The sequence below is a fragment of the Anguilla anguilla genome, chromosome 15, assembly GCF_013347855.1.
Source record: "Anguilla anguilla isolate fAngAng1 chromosome 15, fAngAng1.pri, whole genome shotgun sequence".
NCBI lineage: Eukaryota > Metazoa > Chordata > Actinopteri > Anguilliformes > Anguillidae > Anguilla > Anguilla anguilla.
Genome location: NC_049215.1, coordinates 25,513,685 through 25,530,192, shown reverse-complemented (window position 1 = coordinate 25,530,192; position 16,508 = coordinate 25,513,685). Strand labels below are relative to the sequence as shown.

The following is a 16,508-nucleotide window of genomic DNA, read 5'->3' as shown; positions in this document are numbered from 1 at the left end:
TACGTGACAAAAAGCAGAAAAGAAACTAGAAATAATTCACTCCGCCAAGGCAAGACTCCCCTGGCATGAACGTGCACAGCAAATGTTTTAGCAGTCCAGTCTGTACTTTTCGAGATATGTTTGGCCTCATGGTGGTGCTAGAGGAAAGGTCATGAGCTCATTGAAATCGATAGGTTTCCTCCTCTTGGTAAGGCAGACGCACACAGCAAATTTTATGGGAATCCTGCCATCACTTTTCCAGACACGTCTGTCACAGAGGGACAGACAAGCAGATGGAAGGACATCATAACATAGCATCTTTGGCGGAGGTAATAAATCCTTATTTGGAGCCGTTCTGCACTCTGTATGTCCTACTAACATACTGAAATCATTTCACCTGTTCTTTTATCTGCTCCATGTGGTATGTGTCTTCTTGTGCATGCAGCAACACATTGATAACACAGAAAATACAGTTTCAAAGACTGCACCCTGTAAAAATGCACTTTTGTTTCATTCTGTTGTCATATGAGCCAATTAATGGTCAATGACTGTTTATTTTTCCCTTGTGGGTTTCCCTGGTATTCCTCTCCTAAAACATGTTCTTGCTTGGCTGGGTCTAGGCACAGTTGCAACACACTGACCTGCTATATTTGTGATCACTAATATTTACTGCGTGGAAACAGGCAGGTTGGCAAACTTTGTTGAGATAAACTGGTACATCTTGGCTGAAAGAATGTCACATGCAGATTTGTCTGGGGAGTTATCAAGAAAAAAAAACACATTAATAAAGTGAACAAATGTACCATTCAGAGGTAAGCTTGAAATCTTTCAAATCTATGATTTAGCGTGCAAGTGTACAGGAATATTGACATTCATACGCAAACACAGAGGCAAACAGAAACACAGGCATGGAATCGTACAAGAACACACGAACATCCCTGAGTACATTCTGTTTTATCCCTGACTTAGCCTTTTCACCTTATTTCTACTCCAAGATAAACTCAATTCCTATGCCATGGCTGACTAAGCAACAACACAAACCGAAAATGCACATGACACTCTGTGGCTGATTTAGAGAGAAGAGGCTTTTAGAAGGCCTAGTAATATCTTTCCTATAGGACAGAATTTGACTCAGGTCTATCAACTAAAATTGTTCCTTCATGAATAAACTTGGAACACATTCCGATGAAGAATAGTATATAGAACAGTGTTTTTATTGTGATGCGAGGGGGATACATTTTTAACAGATTATACAATTCTACAATATTGGCTGACTCTGGATTTCTATCACTTAACAAAATGTACACATGTATGGCAAAACTATACATTCTTTCAGCATTTCATTGCAATTAAGCAGAGGACAATAATAAGGAAATATCACTGCAGTTTTGACTTCATACAGTATGACAAAAATATTCATTTTAGAACTACAGTATACACAATATTTACAATACTAATGTCACAATGACAATACAACAATACCATATTTTAAATGGTAAATGGGATGTTCAGGAGAAACCAAAATAAATTCTTTGCATTTTATCAGTACAATGTCGACACATTGTTTTACAGGATAATGTTTGTTGTAGGAATAATATAATAAAAAAACACTTGAAAAATGTAAGATGGAAAACAACTGTCCAAGACCTTACATTTAATTAACAGAAATTCTATCATTTATATGGAAGTGTTCAAGGCACAGGAGTAAAAACACTTAATAATGCCTTAATTAAATAAGAAATATTGCTCCAAACAATATATTTAATAATATATTTCAGTGTTTCTAGTCAGAATCTGCTCCTGACCGATGGCGACATAAACAAAACAAAACAAAAAAAAACTTCTGAAGATACTGGTTACAGGTGATTAATTATTTGGCTTTTTCAGTAAATACACTACTTGTCCATATAAGCCCAATTTTTTTCTTCCAGTCACTCTAACTTTAATGTATTTCATTATGAATTTGATTGAAGGTGAAATAAAGAATGATGTATATGAAGAGAGTTAAAAATGAAGGGAGGCATTTCAAAGGCTAAAACACATGTCCTTTTGTCCACAAATGGTCACTGTACCCAAACTCTTCATAACAGAACAGAGACAATAAAACATCCAGTTCAACGTCAGAAAGGGCTGAACCTATGAATGTTTCAGACACACATCTCTCAGTAAGCCACAATACTATTCCAGGATGTCACATAGTTGCTGTAGAGCACTGCTGTAGAACTCAACCTAAAGACAAATTACCTTCAGATGAAGTTAAAGTACTTTGTGTTATAAGTACTTTCGTTCCATGATTCTGAATGCTATTTTGATTGCTCCATACAGACACCACATTCCAGATCAAACAAACTTACATGCTTTAGAACCATGATCTGAACCAAAGTGAATAAACAATGAAACAAAGACATTTATTTAAATCTTTTCCAGGCTTACAACCAGTCATTTGTGTTTTTAATGTCCTATGTTTTAATGTTATTCATAAATGTTTGCCACAGTTTCAAGTTTAGAACAATTGCAGAAATATGTAAAATTCATAATTCATTTATAAAAGCTTCTGTTGTTCTGTTGCAAATGTGCTACCATTTGAATTTATTTTCTTTTTCTGTTTTTCAAAGTCTATCTTGATAATTCACTGAGAAACTATAGCTAGGAAGAGAAGTCCATTTTCAGCTTTCTGTGTTGAAGAATGATTGAGTATCAATGCATCAGCAATTGACACAACTCAAAATATATTTTAAAAATATTTGAAAAAGGCACAGTTCATTTTTGAATACGGGATGCCTCTATGACTGCATATGTCCGTTGTGTTCCAGGCTAGAGTCCACACTAAGATGGAGGCCACTCCTTTCAGGCAGACGTGTACTTATTTGAAGCTTTGGAGTTGCTCTGGTCTGAGCCCTGCTCATTGACCTTTGACCTCAGGCAGGTCTGCTTCTCCTCCAGAGCCAGCATTTCCGGGGATGTCCACCAACAGCACAGGCATGACTGTGGACAGAGGTACACAGCACTCACTCATCTGCCACATTCAACTTCATTACTTCATTAAATAAATGAATAATAATAAATGCTGAAGTGCATAATTTCACCATACATTCTGGTGATTCTAATACAAATACATGGGAAGCAAAGAAGATTTCTCCAAGAAAAAGAATAAATGAAAAATGCTTGAGAACATGAACACAGTCATATCTGCCAGGAATAGGCTGTCTATACTTGACGGCGTACAGGTGACCAACACTCATATACATCATGATATCACAGTGTGTCTGCTGTCTCCACAATGAGGAATCTGACTCCTGGATGGAAACGTGACCATCTCATACTCTCAGATGGCCTTTACTCAACAGACCTGTTTGTAAGTCTCTCAAAGCAGTGCTGCTTCTTACCTTGAAACAGTCCTTGAATCTCTTACTGACCATATACAGGGCAATTGGATTGATGCAAGAATTCACGGAGGCCATGTTGATGCCAATGTAGTCCAGGACAAGGAAGAAGCTGGCGAAACACACAAATACGGAACACTGAAATGCTTATCACGAATGCCGACGCTGGTACTAAGGGTTATCGAGTACTTAAGGTAACCACCTTACCTCAGCAGCTCACACCGATTCGGGTCTCTTTCATCGTAAATGGTTAATTTCAGGATTCTGCTGAGATGCAACGGCAGCCAGCAGAGGGCGAACACGAGCACCAAACAGAACACTGTCTTGGCCACCTCGCGCCTCTGTTGATGAAGAGAGAGGGAGGCAAGGACTCTAGAATTAAACCTCTCCAGCAAACACAAAATGCTGTTGCCATGTTATAACAATGCAAAACATACCAGTTACATTGTGAAAACATTTTTTGTTAGCTGGGTCAATACATTAAAAAATATATAAACCACAACACACAAAACAAACACAACAGTCAAATTGATTCCTGTTGTACCAACTGGAAATGTTATATCTTACATCTAGTTCAAATATTTGTTATTTACATTTCAGCTCTCCAGGACCAGGGTTGCATAACCCTGACTAATCCACATTCAATCTGCATAGAAATGGACAATGAATGCTATTTCAGAAAACAAAACTTGGATTGATTTCCCCTCGTTAAAATCAAATAATAATGGTTTTATTTCATTGTAATATTTATATAACATACTCTTATTTAATCTCTAGGTTATTTGTATTATGCGACAGATGTTAATACATTCTTAATGATCAAATCTAATCAGACACAGCTGCGGAGGCTCAAGGCACTGTCCTACCTGCTTCAGGTGGTCATTCAAGGTCTTCTGCACCTTGTTGTTCTTCCGGAGCATCTCACAGCTCATGAGAGAGTAGAAGATGGCTGTGCAAAGCAGGGGCATGCAGAAATAGAAACTGAACAGCCACCAGTCTTTTGCTTTCTTGTAAAACTAAACGGGGAAAAAAGAAATGAAGCTGTGCTGTAAGATGTGTTACTTCTGCGTCAATGAATTTGCTAATAATAAAATTGCAGTAAAAAAAAGTGGCATAGTGTCACTGATGCAAAGCAAGCACCATGAGTGCAAATAAGTGCTATATTAATCAATATATTAATGTTTTACCTGCATGAACTGGGACGTCTGCATCGGGTGGAGCAGACATATTCTTAGATGTTCTCCTTTATAGTCCATGGCAATCATATCAAATGCAATAGCCTCTGGCACAGCAAGGATAATTGAGAGAACCCATATTAAGGTTATTTCTATTGCCGTCCACTTAGGAACACCGATTCCTTTGATGCGATTCCAAGAGGCCACTGCTCGATACCTACAGCAGAAAAGCATGGTGAGAAACTTATTCTTTGCTGTAGTCTTGAGTATAAGAGACTCACTTCCAACAAAAAAATAATGTTGACTTAAAAGCACTTGTACCTGTCGATACTTAGGGCACACAAACTCAGCACTGTGATTCCAACAGATGTTTTCTGAATATATGGCACCAGTTTACAGACTCCAACTCCAAATGGCCAATCTTCTGCCAGGAGCTGGAAAAGAGAAGTCTGTTTATTTTTATATTCCAAAGTTATTAGACCTTGGGCTCTATCTAAGTACATTGAGATGCTGAAGTCTAAAAAATCATGGTTAAGTAAATAGATTTCAATTCAATTCAATTATGAAAAAAAAAAAAAACGTCCAAAATCACCCAAATTCTGTGATGACGTTTTAGGTAATATTTCAATTAATATTAAAGTAGCTTATTTTTGAAGCTTAAATACATGTTTGGTTTGGGTGTGTGACAGCAGGAAAGTGTGTCCTTAATTCTGTAATTCTTTCATTCTTATGATGACAAAGCATGTGTGTGTGTTTGCCTCTTGGCAAGATGGGAGGAGATAAGATGGCCAGATTTGGAATTTGAACAGGAAACTGACATAAAGTCCATCACTCTTTCAATAAGTGGTACGGGACCTTTAGTGAGTACAGTGAGTCCTGACCTCCGCAGAACATGGAAACTGAAAGACAGAACTCCAGTAGTACAGTGTCAACATCCTTACTGAGACATAGTTTTCAAACGGCTGTAAGAGAAACACTGCCTACTACTGGCCCCCAAACAACATTTCCAGCAGCAATCTGATTTTCCAAATACCAGTACACAAACCCCTCTTAACGTAAAGTGGATTTCACAGAGACAGTAGAGTGGCGTGACAAACTCAGGAAATGTAACAAATTCACAGGTTAATAAATAAAACTACTTCTGTGTCTAAACCCCGAATATACACTGATACAACAATATTAACGTAAAAGCATGACGTAGTTCTTCTGTTTGCATCAATCTTTTCCTGAAGTCTTTGCCCATAATGTAAACCTGTCTGATAAGTCGATTGTTTTAATGCATACCTACATTATTTTTCCTGTAATATTGTTTAGCTTTTTGTCATGGCGTAAGCCTGTCTTGGTAAGTTACATGTTTTTGGTGTTCATTAAAACATTTATCTTATCCGTCCATCAATTGCGATTCACTTATTTGATAGATGTTCTATGTTGTATTTAAAAATACAATTGTGACGTATCATAAATGTACCGAGGTAAAATTTAGTTTTGCTGGTAATGTTTAATATATTGCAAACGTTATATTACATAACTGAAAAAAACATTATTATTATTATTATTATTATTATTATTATTATTAACAACAATAATAATAATGATAATAATAATAATAATAATAATAATAATAATAATAATAATAAAGCTTTTTTCCCGACAGTCTAACTAAATTAGATCAGTTGGTTTTCCAAGTGCAGATCTGTCATCTCCAAATCAGTGTTTTAAACATTTTCAGGGTCCAACCCCAACTTACCCCACACTCACCTTGTATACATTGATAGGTATGTCAATCACTATGTGCAAAAGGTCGCCCAGCGCCAGGCTCGCAATGAGAAAGTTGGGTCCGTTCCGCATACATTTGTTTTTATAAATGATTCTCAATAACGTCGAGTTTCCGATGATTCCCACCACGAAAACAAGACACGAGACCACAGTGTTGATATATTTAAACGTATCTCTGATCTCTGTAGGACCCGAGCACATCGGCGGGAGAGGTCTGGGTCGCCTAAGTTTTATTCCTACTTGAGGACCAGAAGAGTTTGAATTCGGTCCGTCCTTGACGATCCCCGATTTAAGAGCTCGAGACTCATCACCGTGGGGGTATTGGGACGATGACTCCCTGGTCTGATCCTTTGTCTGAGCTCGGACAAAAATAAAACTTTCCGCAATTACAAACACCAGCAGCAGAAATAAAAATGACTTCGCCATGTTGTTTGACATTTACTGTATTCCCCAGTTACCTGTAAAATAATACATGAGATTGTTAATCGTTTTGAGTAAAGTGCAAGTGTGGATACAATACATACAACGCTGTCTATATTATTTAAAAAGAGATGCAAAATAAAATTACATAAATTACCGTTTGTTCGAAAGCAGGCGAATCTCTTCGGACTTGTTGATTACTTGCACTTGGCCAATCTTTATAGCGTCTTCAGAAATCTCACTCGTGTTCGCCTGTTTTGTGTGTCAAAAGTCTACAGTCATTGCTTCTGAATTCCAATCACATCCCACCAATGTCGTTTTGTTGTAACCCCACAAGTAGACTATCTATGGGCTGCATGATTTTCCAGGTCAATAACTACGGACTGAGCCATCTGAAATGGTTTGGTGGTAGTGCACATTCCGACTATGAGTCTCATATTCTCACGTCGACCAGCGCTTTAATTATGGTCGAGTGCTCCGTAATCAATCATTGATAGGCTATCATTCCTTTGGCTACACCCCTTCTACTACGCATATCTCAGGAGCGTAGAGACACAGCCTATCCCAGTCACGGCGTATAGCAGTTTATAAATAAGGGTAAATCTCAGAACAGTGCGAGATACTTGCCCCGATTCAACGAATCGCTTAATATGTGAATTATACGGCACATATGCATAAACGTTCTTTATAACCAATTTACCCTTTTATATTTCGGGTTATTTAGAATTTTGCATATTACACATTTTAGCTGTCAGTTGTGGGTATTTGTTTTTGTTTTCATGTTCGTTGTAATTTCAAACACAATGTTTGGCCTGTAAACTAAATCCCCCATGTTCCTCAGAACTCTATTCCCATTGCAAGGCAGTGTGCAGTTCCACTGCACGTTCCTCGTCAACACTTGATTACATGTGAATTGGAACTGAACTCATTTCAGTTCAATTTGTGCTTAAACGTAACAATTTTCGGACTCCGTTTATTGTTCCAGTGCACCAAGGATGATGTGGTTTCGCAAATGATGAAATTGTTTATTTTGGTAGAAAGGCTGTGAGTCTGAGGTATGTCAAAAGTGTAAGAGGTAAGAAAGGTGTCAATACTGTAAAAATAAAAATAAAAGTCAGCTTAGCAAAAATAAATAAATAAATAAATATAAGCAGCAGAGCAAAAAAGATCAGACCGCAGACAAAACTACTGGTTTTAGTTTCACAGCACTAATACTTGGCTGATGTCCATCACTCGTGAAAGGGTAGTGCTCCATCTACAAAAACGGAGATTACATCTACACCTGTTGTTGATTTCTTATAGTCAGGTCAAAGGAATTCTGGGAAAAAGGACTGAAATTCTTCCAGAGGACCACCAGGAACACATGTGTTGTGCTGTCTGATTGATAGTATCTTGGCCCAATGTTTGCGCAAGACTGTGGAAGCCCCGTAGACACACATACTCCTGTTTGGCCACACCGTCCACATAGAGAAGAGGTGCAGATGTTGCTTGTGCCGATGCAGCTGATCTGTTATTCCGTTGCTAGGATAATAACACATCAGAAGTGGCTTCTCTTACTAGCAGGTCATTCCTGAGTCTGTGTTTGGACTGAGGCTATGAAAGTCCGAGAGAATCACACACTACCTCTGTCAAAGTACGAGAGAGAAATGAGACACATAAAACTATGTCTGCTATATAAAGGGTTTCCACATTCATAATAGTACTGGTAAAGCATATTTTGCAGCGCAGTATCTGCATTGTAATATTGGACTGAGGCTAGCAGAGAGAGCAGAGCCATGGCTCACATGTGCCAGTGAAGGAACTACATGGGATCACATGTCAATCAGCATAATCATCACTGCCATGCTCATCATTGCTCTGGTAAAGTGGGTGGGCCTTAGCAAAGCTCTCACAGGAAATCCTCCCTACCGGTTTTCCCTGAACATCCTCCATCTGGGTGAATGTAACAGTTACAAAAAGGTGTTATTTAAAAGCACAGAATTTAAGCTTTTCTGAAGCAGACAGTCTGGCTGAAAGGGCGTGGGGGAGATTTGCAAATTCAGTTTTTGTTCACTGCCTTTTGGTTGTAACGGAAGCCACACCCTACAAAATCTTATAGCGGTTCAGCTGAAAGAAGGCTGTGGGCTTTAATAATCAGGAATGGCCTTTTGTTGAACTGGTGCTAAGCCACAGCATGTTCTGAAGAACAATAACCAATGCATTTACAGCTTTGTGAGTCTGAAACTTACAGTTAGAAACCTTTCATTCCACTTCTGAGTTTAATCAACGTTTCCTTTCTTGTTTTGAAGAAAAACAAAATAATAACTAACATGCATGCACGTGCACGCACACCCCCACACACACACACGGGTGCACACATGGTGTGTGTACTTGAGGTGGATAATTAAATTAACTTTTATTAGTTTATTAGTGCTATTCCTCATTAACACAGCAGTGATCACAATGACAATTTTACTCAACTTGAATCAACGATAAGCACTTAAATGCAAGTATCTTGAGCTATTTATTCTGGTTTTAAAGAGGGACAAAACCTATGCAACTCATCTACAAAGAACAAACATTTTTTGCTAGAACTAAGTCTCATAAACATATTAATTAATTATTTTTGTCATCATATCAAATTGCATATAATGACTTGCAACACTAATAGATATATTTTATCACCTGATATTTTGTTGTCTGTCATGTTGTGTCCTTTCATGTTGGGTCACATGCTGTGTGACTGGTATTACTTTAAAAAAGAGAGACAAAACACTTAATAGGGAACAGTGGTCTTAAAACAATTCTTAATAAAATTCAGCTGAAGTGTCTGCCTTGGCTGTCAGGCTTGGATACATTTCCTTAGTTATGCTTCTTAAACAAGGAGAATCACACAACAGTTAGGCAATATCAACCAAACAACTAATGAAGGGGAAAAGCAGCCCTAATCAAAAAAACTTTAAGATTACATCTACAACAGCTTTCATTCATTTAGTGTTAAGTAATGCTTGAAAAGTAAACTATTCTGGGAGAAAATGATACTGAATTCACTGAAGCCACAAGCACACTATCACATGCAGTCATCTCCACAGCTGGATCTCCTCGCAGTCCATATGCAATATTTCATATTCCATAAGCCATATGCCTATGCCTCTCTCGCGTTAATTGCATTTCATTCTCCACATTCCATCCATCTTAATGTGTACAATGGCGAAGCAATCACTTACATTCAATGTCAATTAACTGGGTTCACAGCAGGGCTGGCGCTACGGAGTAGCTTTTTTGTGTGTTAATTGCGGTTGTGTGAAGCTGGCTGGAATTCACTTTTGGCTACTACAAACAGGGCAGTGTTGCAGAAGCGCGACGGGCAGTAAGGGTTCGAAATGAATGTTCTGAGAAGAGCTAAGGGTTTTCAGATGAAGTCGGGAACCTTTGTTTTCCCTGGCAGTGGCCTGAGGATTACAGAAGAGAGCTCAGACTGGGCAGATTTCACGGGCTCTTTACTGCCTGTGTATAAGGGCAGCAGAGTCAACTCCTCTGTTAAACATTGACATTACTTTTTTTTTTAGCTTTTCGGTACAAATCTCTCTAATTGAAAAAGGAGCACATGAACCTCCCAACATGTTACACAGATTCTATAAAGTATGTGTGAATTGTAATTTTAAAATTAAAAACAAAACATAAAACAAAGAGCATCATCAGCATACTCTAGTCAGGAAAATGGTGAGCATTGTTGGGCTGAACGGCCTGTTCTCATCATTATATAATGTTATGTTATGTTACGTTAATTTGGAACTTCAGCAAACTATATGAATGAGACTGATTATTCAGACAGTGACATCATAATGACATTTATCACATAATTTATTCTGTTACATTTGTTACATCATAATCTGTATAATGAGTTTGACTTTTGAGTTTTGAGTCAGAATGAAAGCACACATACATGCACATGTACACACACATACATGCGCACGCGCGCACGCGCGCACACACACACCACATCATTCTGAAAAGACTAGAGCTGGGAGCTGGTGTCCTACATGCTTACAGAAATGGCTTTGTCCCTTTGAGACATTTGTGCTGTTTGGTACAGACCTGCTGACCTTTGCTCATAAATCTCTACGGTGGTCCTGCTGGGTTATGGCTGAATAGTGACTAATCACCCTCCTCACAGATATTGCCCTTTCAAGTTTCAGCTGGTCAGATATTAGCTTTTGAACAGAGTGATGGCCTATTAAAGACTAATTAGACTCAATACTCAAGTAGACTGAGGAGACAGCAGACAGGAGACATGGGCCATCCTTCACACCCACTTCACCGGCCTTTTTGACACAGTCATTAGTAAACTGCAACCTCTGAGTCCATTCAAAGGCAAGCAGGTCTTCTGTGATTATGGTATTTGTAGGTCTCAACAGTGCGTCCTCTGTGCTCAGATTTGAAAAGAACTTTATAGCATTTTTTGGCTAATGATTTGAATGTTTCTCTTGCTGTTCCCTAATTACTCACTAAACTAAAGAAACTTTTGGACTATGTTTATTAAACAATTAATTGATTATGTATTTGTGCAGCCACATGTATATGGCATGGTAGCAAGTTGATGAAATGTTTCACATGATTTTCCCCTGCATCTAAATAGAACCATTTACTGAGGTATTGTTGCTTAATAAAATAATAGTAATAGTATATAGAGCTTCTTATTTGTATTTTCTAAAGAACTGTGAACTCCTTGCTAGTTGAAATTTCTGAACTATTTTAATTTATTTATTAGTAGCTCCCACTTAGTAGCTACACACTTACTCGTTTCACTACAGCGAATGAAAAATATTGTCCTCGGCAAGACAAGTCGTTTTTAGGAAAATTGCTTTTCTCCATGAGACGTGATTTACGGAGCCGGGCGCCGAAGGAGACATAATGGGTCAATTGTGCGGCAAACATGTTTACCAGCTTCACATGCCAGTACCCGGTTACCCCCTCAGGCGGTCCACACAAAAGCACCTTAAGTTGTAAATGCTGTGACCGCTGCGTTAGTCAATTAATGCCCAGATCAAGCTGTGACTGAAACAATGGGGCCCTCTCACTGGTCAACGAGATGCAGGATGCTGACCGCAGTGGTTGTGCCCTGGCTTGTGACCCAGACCTGGGGCAGGTAGCAGAGATGAGCCTGCTCTTAGCTGACTGAGATAAATGGGACTCCCTTTGTCTGCCCGTCGGGCTTAACTGAGGTGACACGGATTATACTTCACTACATTTTTGCGGACAAGTTTGTTTGGGGGACATGAAGCTCTTTTTGATTAAAAAAAACAAAACTTTTTGTAGGCTATGCAGCAGTATAAAATAGACCAGCACATCTGTACACCAAATTGTGTATGAAATTGTGACAGCAAATGCAAAGCAAAATAGAAACCTGTGACAGGAAGGGTGATGGTAGGGGTCTGATTACACAGCTGTCCACTGTTGGTGTGCATGTGACTGGAGAAATGGCTGCCTGTGCAGAAGAGGAGCTGCAAACAGAGAATAACTGCAGGTCCTGGAACTGAGCCTTGAGGAACAAAAATGGAAGTAAAATAAACCAAGCAAGAGGCACAATCACTGCTGTGGTTTCATTCTGCAGCAAGGTCAGGGAGAGCTGAGAAAGAGCAAAAGGAAGAAAGACGAAAATAGGGAGGTGAAATCAGAAAGCACAGGGAACTAATGATCAGTGTGCAGAGCTGGCTGCTGGTATTAAATGGTCAAGCTGGCTGTTTTGGGCCACAACCACGCAATTCATGTTGTAAATGTGTGTGTGCTTTGAAAAAACATTTTAACGGTGCAGTATTCACAGGGTGTGAACAGCACGATGATATTGCTCTTGCACCAGTTTCCCGATCCGTAGTGATCTGTATATTCGCTAGAACAGTGAGGCGCACTTTCAGTAGCTCTCCATCACAGGAGATCATTAAAAGTGTGAGAGTCATAACTGAATTTGTCTTAGGAGTCTTAACATGTGTACCAGTGTAGCAGATGTGAAATATCAGATGTCTAGTCCGTACTGCACTCATGGAGACTACTTTCGTTGCTATGCAGACAAATGGCCGGATTGTGTAAACAGATGTATAAATGGCTGCATTTGATCAAAAGCAGTCGCTGATAAACGGTAAGGCTGGGGATAGGCTACCTGCAGAAAACTGGGCTCTGATTACCTACAAGCCAGATTGATTGTATCTAACACTGTATCATGTCTGGCCTGAAAGGGCCCCCCGCTTCTTCATAGAACACCAGACGGTTGGTCAGGTATGACCTAACCTTGAGAAAACCATGGTGGCTATCCCTGAGGATGTTGTTATTTTCAAGAAACAATTCTAACTTGTCTCTAATCATAGACTCATAGTATTTTACATGCAATGAAAGTTAGAATTACAAGCCTGTAGTTTCCTGGATCAGTATGATTCCCTTTCATATATATTGGTATTACACTACACTGGAGGACTGGAAGCAAGGTAATCATAATAAACACTGCAAGAGACTACCAAGTTAAGCATGAATATGAGACGCAGAGGTCTGCTATTGTTTCCATAATTCATTCCCACAAAATACACACTGGAGCTAGACTCTCAAGCACATTCCTGTGAATAAATGCTACAGAGTCTGTTCTGGTTCAGAGTTGGAATGCTGAGAAAAATGCAGCAACCATTCCAGGAACCTTCTTCCCATGTTGCCATGTTCTATTCACAGTGTGAAAAACAGCCATTTTGTCAGTGAAGGTGGCTGGATTGGGCTGCAGAAAACAAAAAACAAATACATACGCCTGCAGAATCATAATACTTTGAAGTTTAACAGCTTTGTTTAAATCTAACTTGCAGTTGCTTTTCTGCTATTGGAGGAGAGACAAACAGCAACGTCAAGCGACACCATTATTATTAAGTAATTTGATGTAATATATTGCCGTCATGTACAGTGAGACATCAACTTGTGTTGATTTAAAAAAAAAAAAAAAAAAAAAAAAAAAAAAAAAATCAACAACAAACTACAAAAACTAAAAGAAAAAAAAACCTTATTCTTAGCCAGGTCGCTTTAGTCTTTCTGAATTAGAGAAAATGACCTCTTGGGCTCCTAATGGAAAGCAAAGCAATCATATGTCTGCTCTCATAAATGAAGCCTCAGTTTTGCACTCAGGAAACTCAGCACAAACAACTTTCTAAAAGAAGACCCGCTCCAAAGTCACATAGAATTACTGACTGGCTTTACGAATTCCCTGCTTAGAAGGAATCTTGGCTCAGTTGTTCAAAAAAGCACTACCACAACATTCCTATGACGGTACAAACTTTTATGAGCACTCACAGATGATTTTAATCGTTTTGAATTCATTCTGACCAATCCACAACATTGTGTTTGCAAGACAACCACAGTTTAACAGGCTGTGGTTAGAGACAATCAATTTGAGAATCAGAAAGTATGCAGCGCTATAATAAATCCCATGTTACTTCTGGCCCAGACTGTTTTTCTGTATGAGGAAAATAAATATTTTGAGTATTTAGGAAAGTTTCTGGTGACTTGCTGGCTTTACAGTGGCAGGTATATGAAATATGGAATTCATGGTCTAAAGCAAGAAGACAAACTTCAGTTAACTAAGCACCTTGTACAGTGACGTACGGTTACTGAAACACTAGAGCATCGTCTGTCCTGAGTATAACAATGAGAATGACCCCCTTGGTCATCTTGGCCCATTACTTTACCAACCAAATAGAGAGTATCTATCAAAGTTAATAAAAACAAAATGATTTACCCTTTATTCAACCAGGTAAATGTAATTGAGAACAAATATCATTTACAAACTGACCTGGCAAGTTTAGCACTGGAAGATCCATGGGTCTCTGACTCCATACTGTTGACCACAAACTGGGAAACAAAGGAGAAAAAACAGAAGAATTTTGCAGAATACTACAAAACACATTGTTCCATTTTTATGCCATTTTGCAATTATAAAATGCAGTATATAAAAAATATTGGCAGGGATTGTAACATATCTGCTCTTATGAAAGAATAATGTGCAGTGATGTCAAGCAATAAATTTCCCTGAGGAAAAATTTAATATTAAGCTTTTAATTGAATACACTTTTTGTCCTTCCAGTGTATTTATCTCCACAGATACTGTATCGCTCAAGGAAGGACACAACGACTCCATTCTAATTTTTCAAATTTAATTAAAGATATTTCTAGATTGGATAAGTACATGAATACTGGCTTTAACAGCAGCTTGCCAGAGGCCAAATGGAAATCTAATGACAAATCTGAACTGTACGGTGACCATCCAATTGACTGTATTCAGTGGAATGAAATACATGCAATTCAGCTGTTCAGTTTGAACCTTTGACCAATATGAAAGACTAGCAATTTAGTTGGGATGAGATTTGTCTACATTATCTTAATTCTGTGGGAAATAGGAAACAAATTATAGTTCAATAGTTCATATTGTTAGGTTGATTCATCCTTCAGCACAAATCGTTCTCCGTTATTGCAGTGATCATAGATTAAAGTATGCTCTATAACACCATAAAACCGTAAGCAGTAATTTGATATAGAAAATCTGAACAAAATATAACTTTAGAACAATATAGAAAATTGATCACATGCATATCCAAAGCAAGAACATACAGCGGTATTTAAAAATTTTTTATTTGGCTCTCTCTTTATCATTAAAGGTAACAGCTATCCTTAACACCTGGAAAACCACTTGCCCCTCACTTAAATGACTCAGTATCCTCCAGGCTCTTTGTTTTCTTCAAACAGAGAGCTGCTGTTTGTCCGAATGAGTAAGTCTGACTAGGCTGGTGATGAGATCAGTTCGTAGTCAGAACAGGTCGAGAGGAGGAGGAGGAGGAACGGAGGCCCGTCTCACCTTGCTGAGCTTGGACTAAGCACAGAGGAGAGGCTGAACCAGGATCAATCAGTCTCACAACAGCCCGCGCAGAAAACATTCAACGTTAATTCAACTCGCGCTGTTTATGAACCCGATGTCAGAGTTGATTTGAGACTCACAGTAACATGTGACTGTGCACAGGGGCCGAAGGAGCACCAAAGAAGCAAGAAGAAAAGTCTGAGCAACAGCAGACACACAGCCTGCTCAGACCTCCACCCAGAACACTGTCCAGAACATCACCCCAGTCACTCAGCCAGGGGGTGGGCGGGGGGGAAGCAGGGCATCTGGAGTTTCCTCATTTGAACAGCATTGATGTTTAACTCAGCAGAGCTTCAAACTCATAACCCAACAAGAAAGCATGTCATTGAGGTTTCCTTTGCGTACAATGGCAGCCCTGTGTCTTCAGTGTTTGAATTAGTAACTGATGAACTTTACGCATTCGTTCTGCCGCTTTATTCACAGAAGCATTTAACATGGCTGGCTTTCAAACAAGTGAAACCACCCAGCCAAATATATTACCACAGGTAACACATGATGGAAAGTCACCCAACACGTACACTGCCCAACTCAGCTCAGAATCAAACTGATGTAAATGAATCCAAAAATAATATGCGAGTACCCAGAAAATGTTTAAAAATCTAATGACAAAGAAATAAAGAAGAACTAACAATAGGCAAAGTTATATGACATAAAAATTCTATGTTCTTCCCACCAATTTTTAGTTGAGAGTGCAAGTACATAACTAAGGTAAAAGGTCATACACCTGGGATGCGTTCTAGGGCTCCGGAATGCAATGCCAAGTTTTAAACAGAAGCGGTTGTGAGAGCCGAGTGCCATTTTGGCTCCAGATCTCTGAAGGGGAGATTTACAGATTTATTTGATTTACGGATTTGTCTA

The 16,508-nt window shown here is 38.8% G+C and overlaps 1 protein-coding gene across 1 annotated transcript; it reads right to left on the bottom strand.

Moving 5' to 3' along the window:
- Nucleotides 1-1,165: 1,165 nt before the first annotated feature.
- Nucleotides 1,166-7,194, bottom strand: LOC118214313 (endothelin receptor type B-like). The gene is made up of 8 exons (XM_035394200.1): nt 6,891-7,194; nt 6,296-6,771; nt 4,859-4,971; nt 4,550-4,754; nt 4,229-4,378; nt 3,570-3,703; nt 3,366-3,474; nt 1,166-2,964 (listed from the first exon to the last, which is right to left on the bottom strand). Exons 2-8 carry the CDS (start codon nt 6,749-6,751, stop codon nt 2,827-2,829), a joined length of 1,305 nt encoding a protein of 434 aa, XP_035250091.1. The 5' UTR covers nt 6,752-6,771; nt 6,891-7,194; the 3' UTR covers nt 1,166-2,826.
- Nucleotides 7,195-16,508: the final 9,314 nt, after the last annotated feature.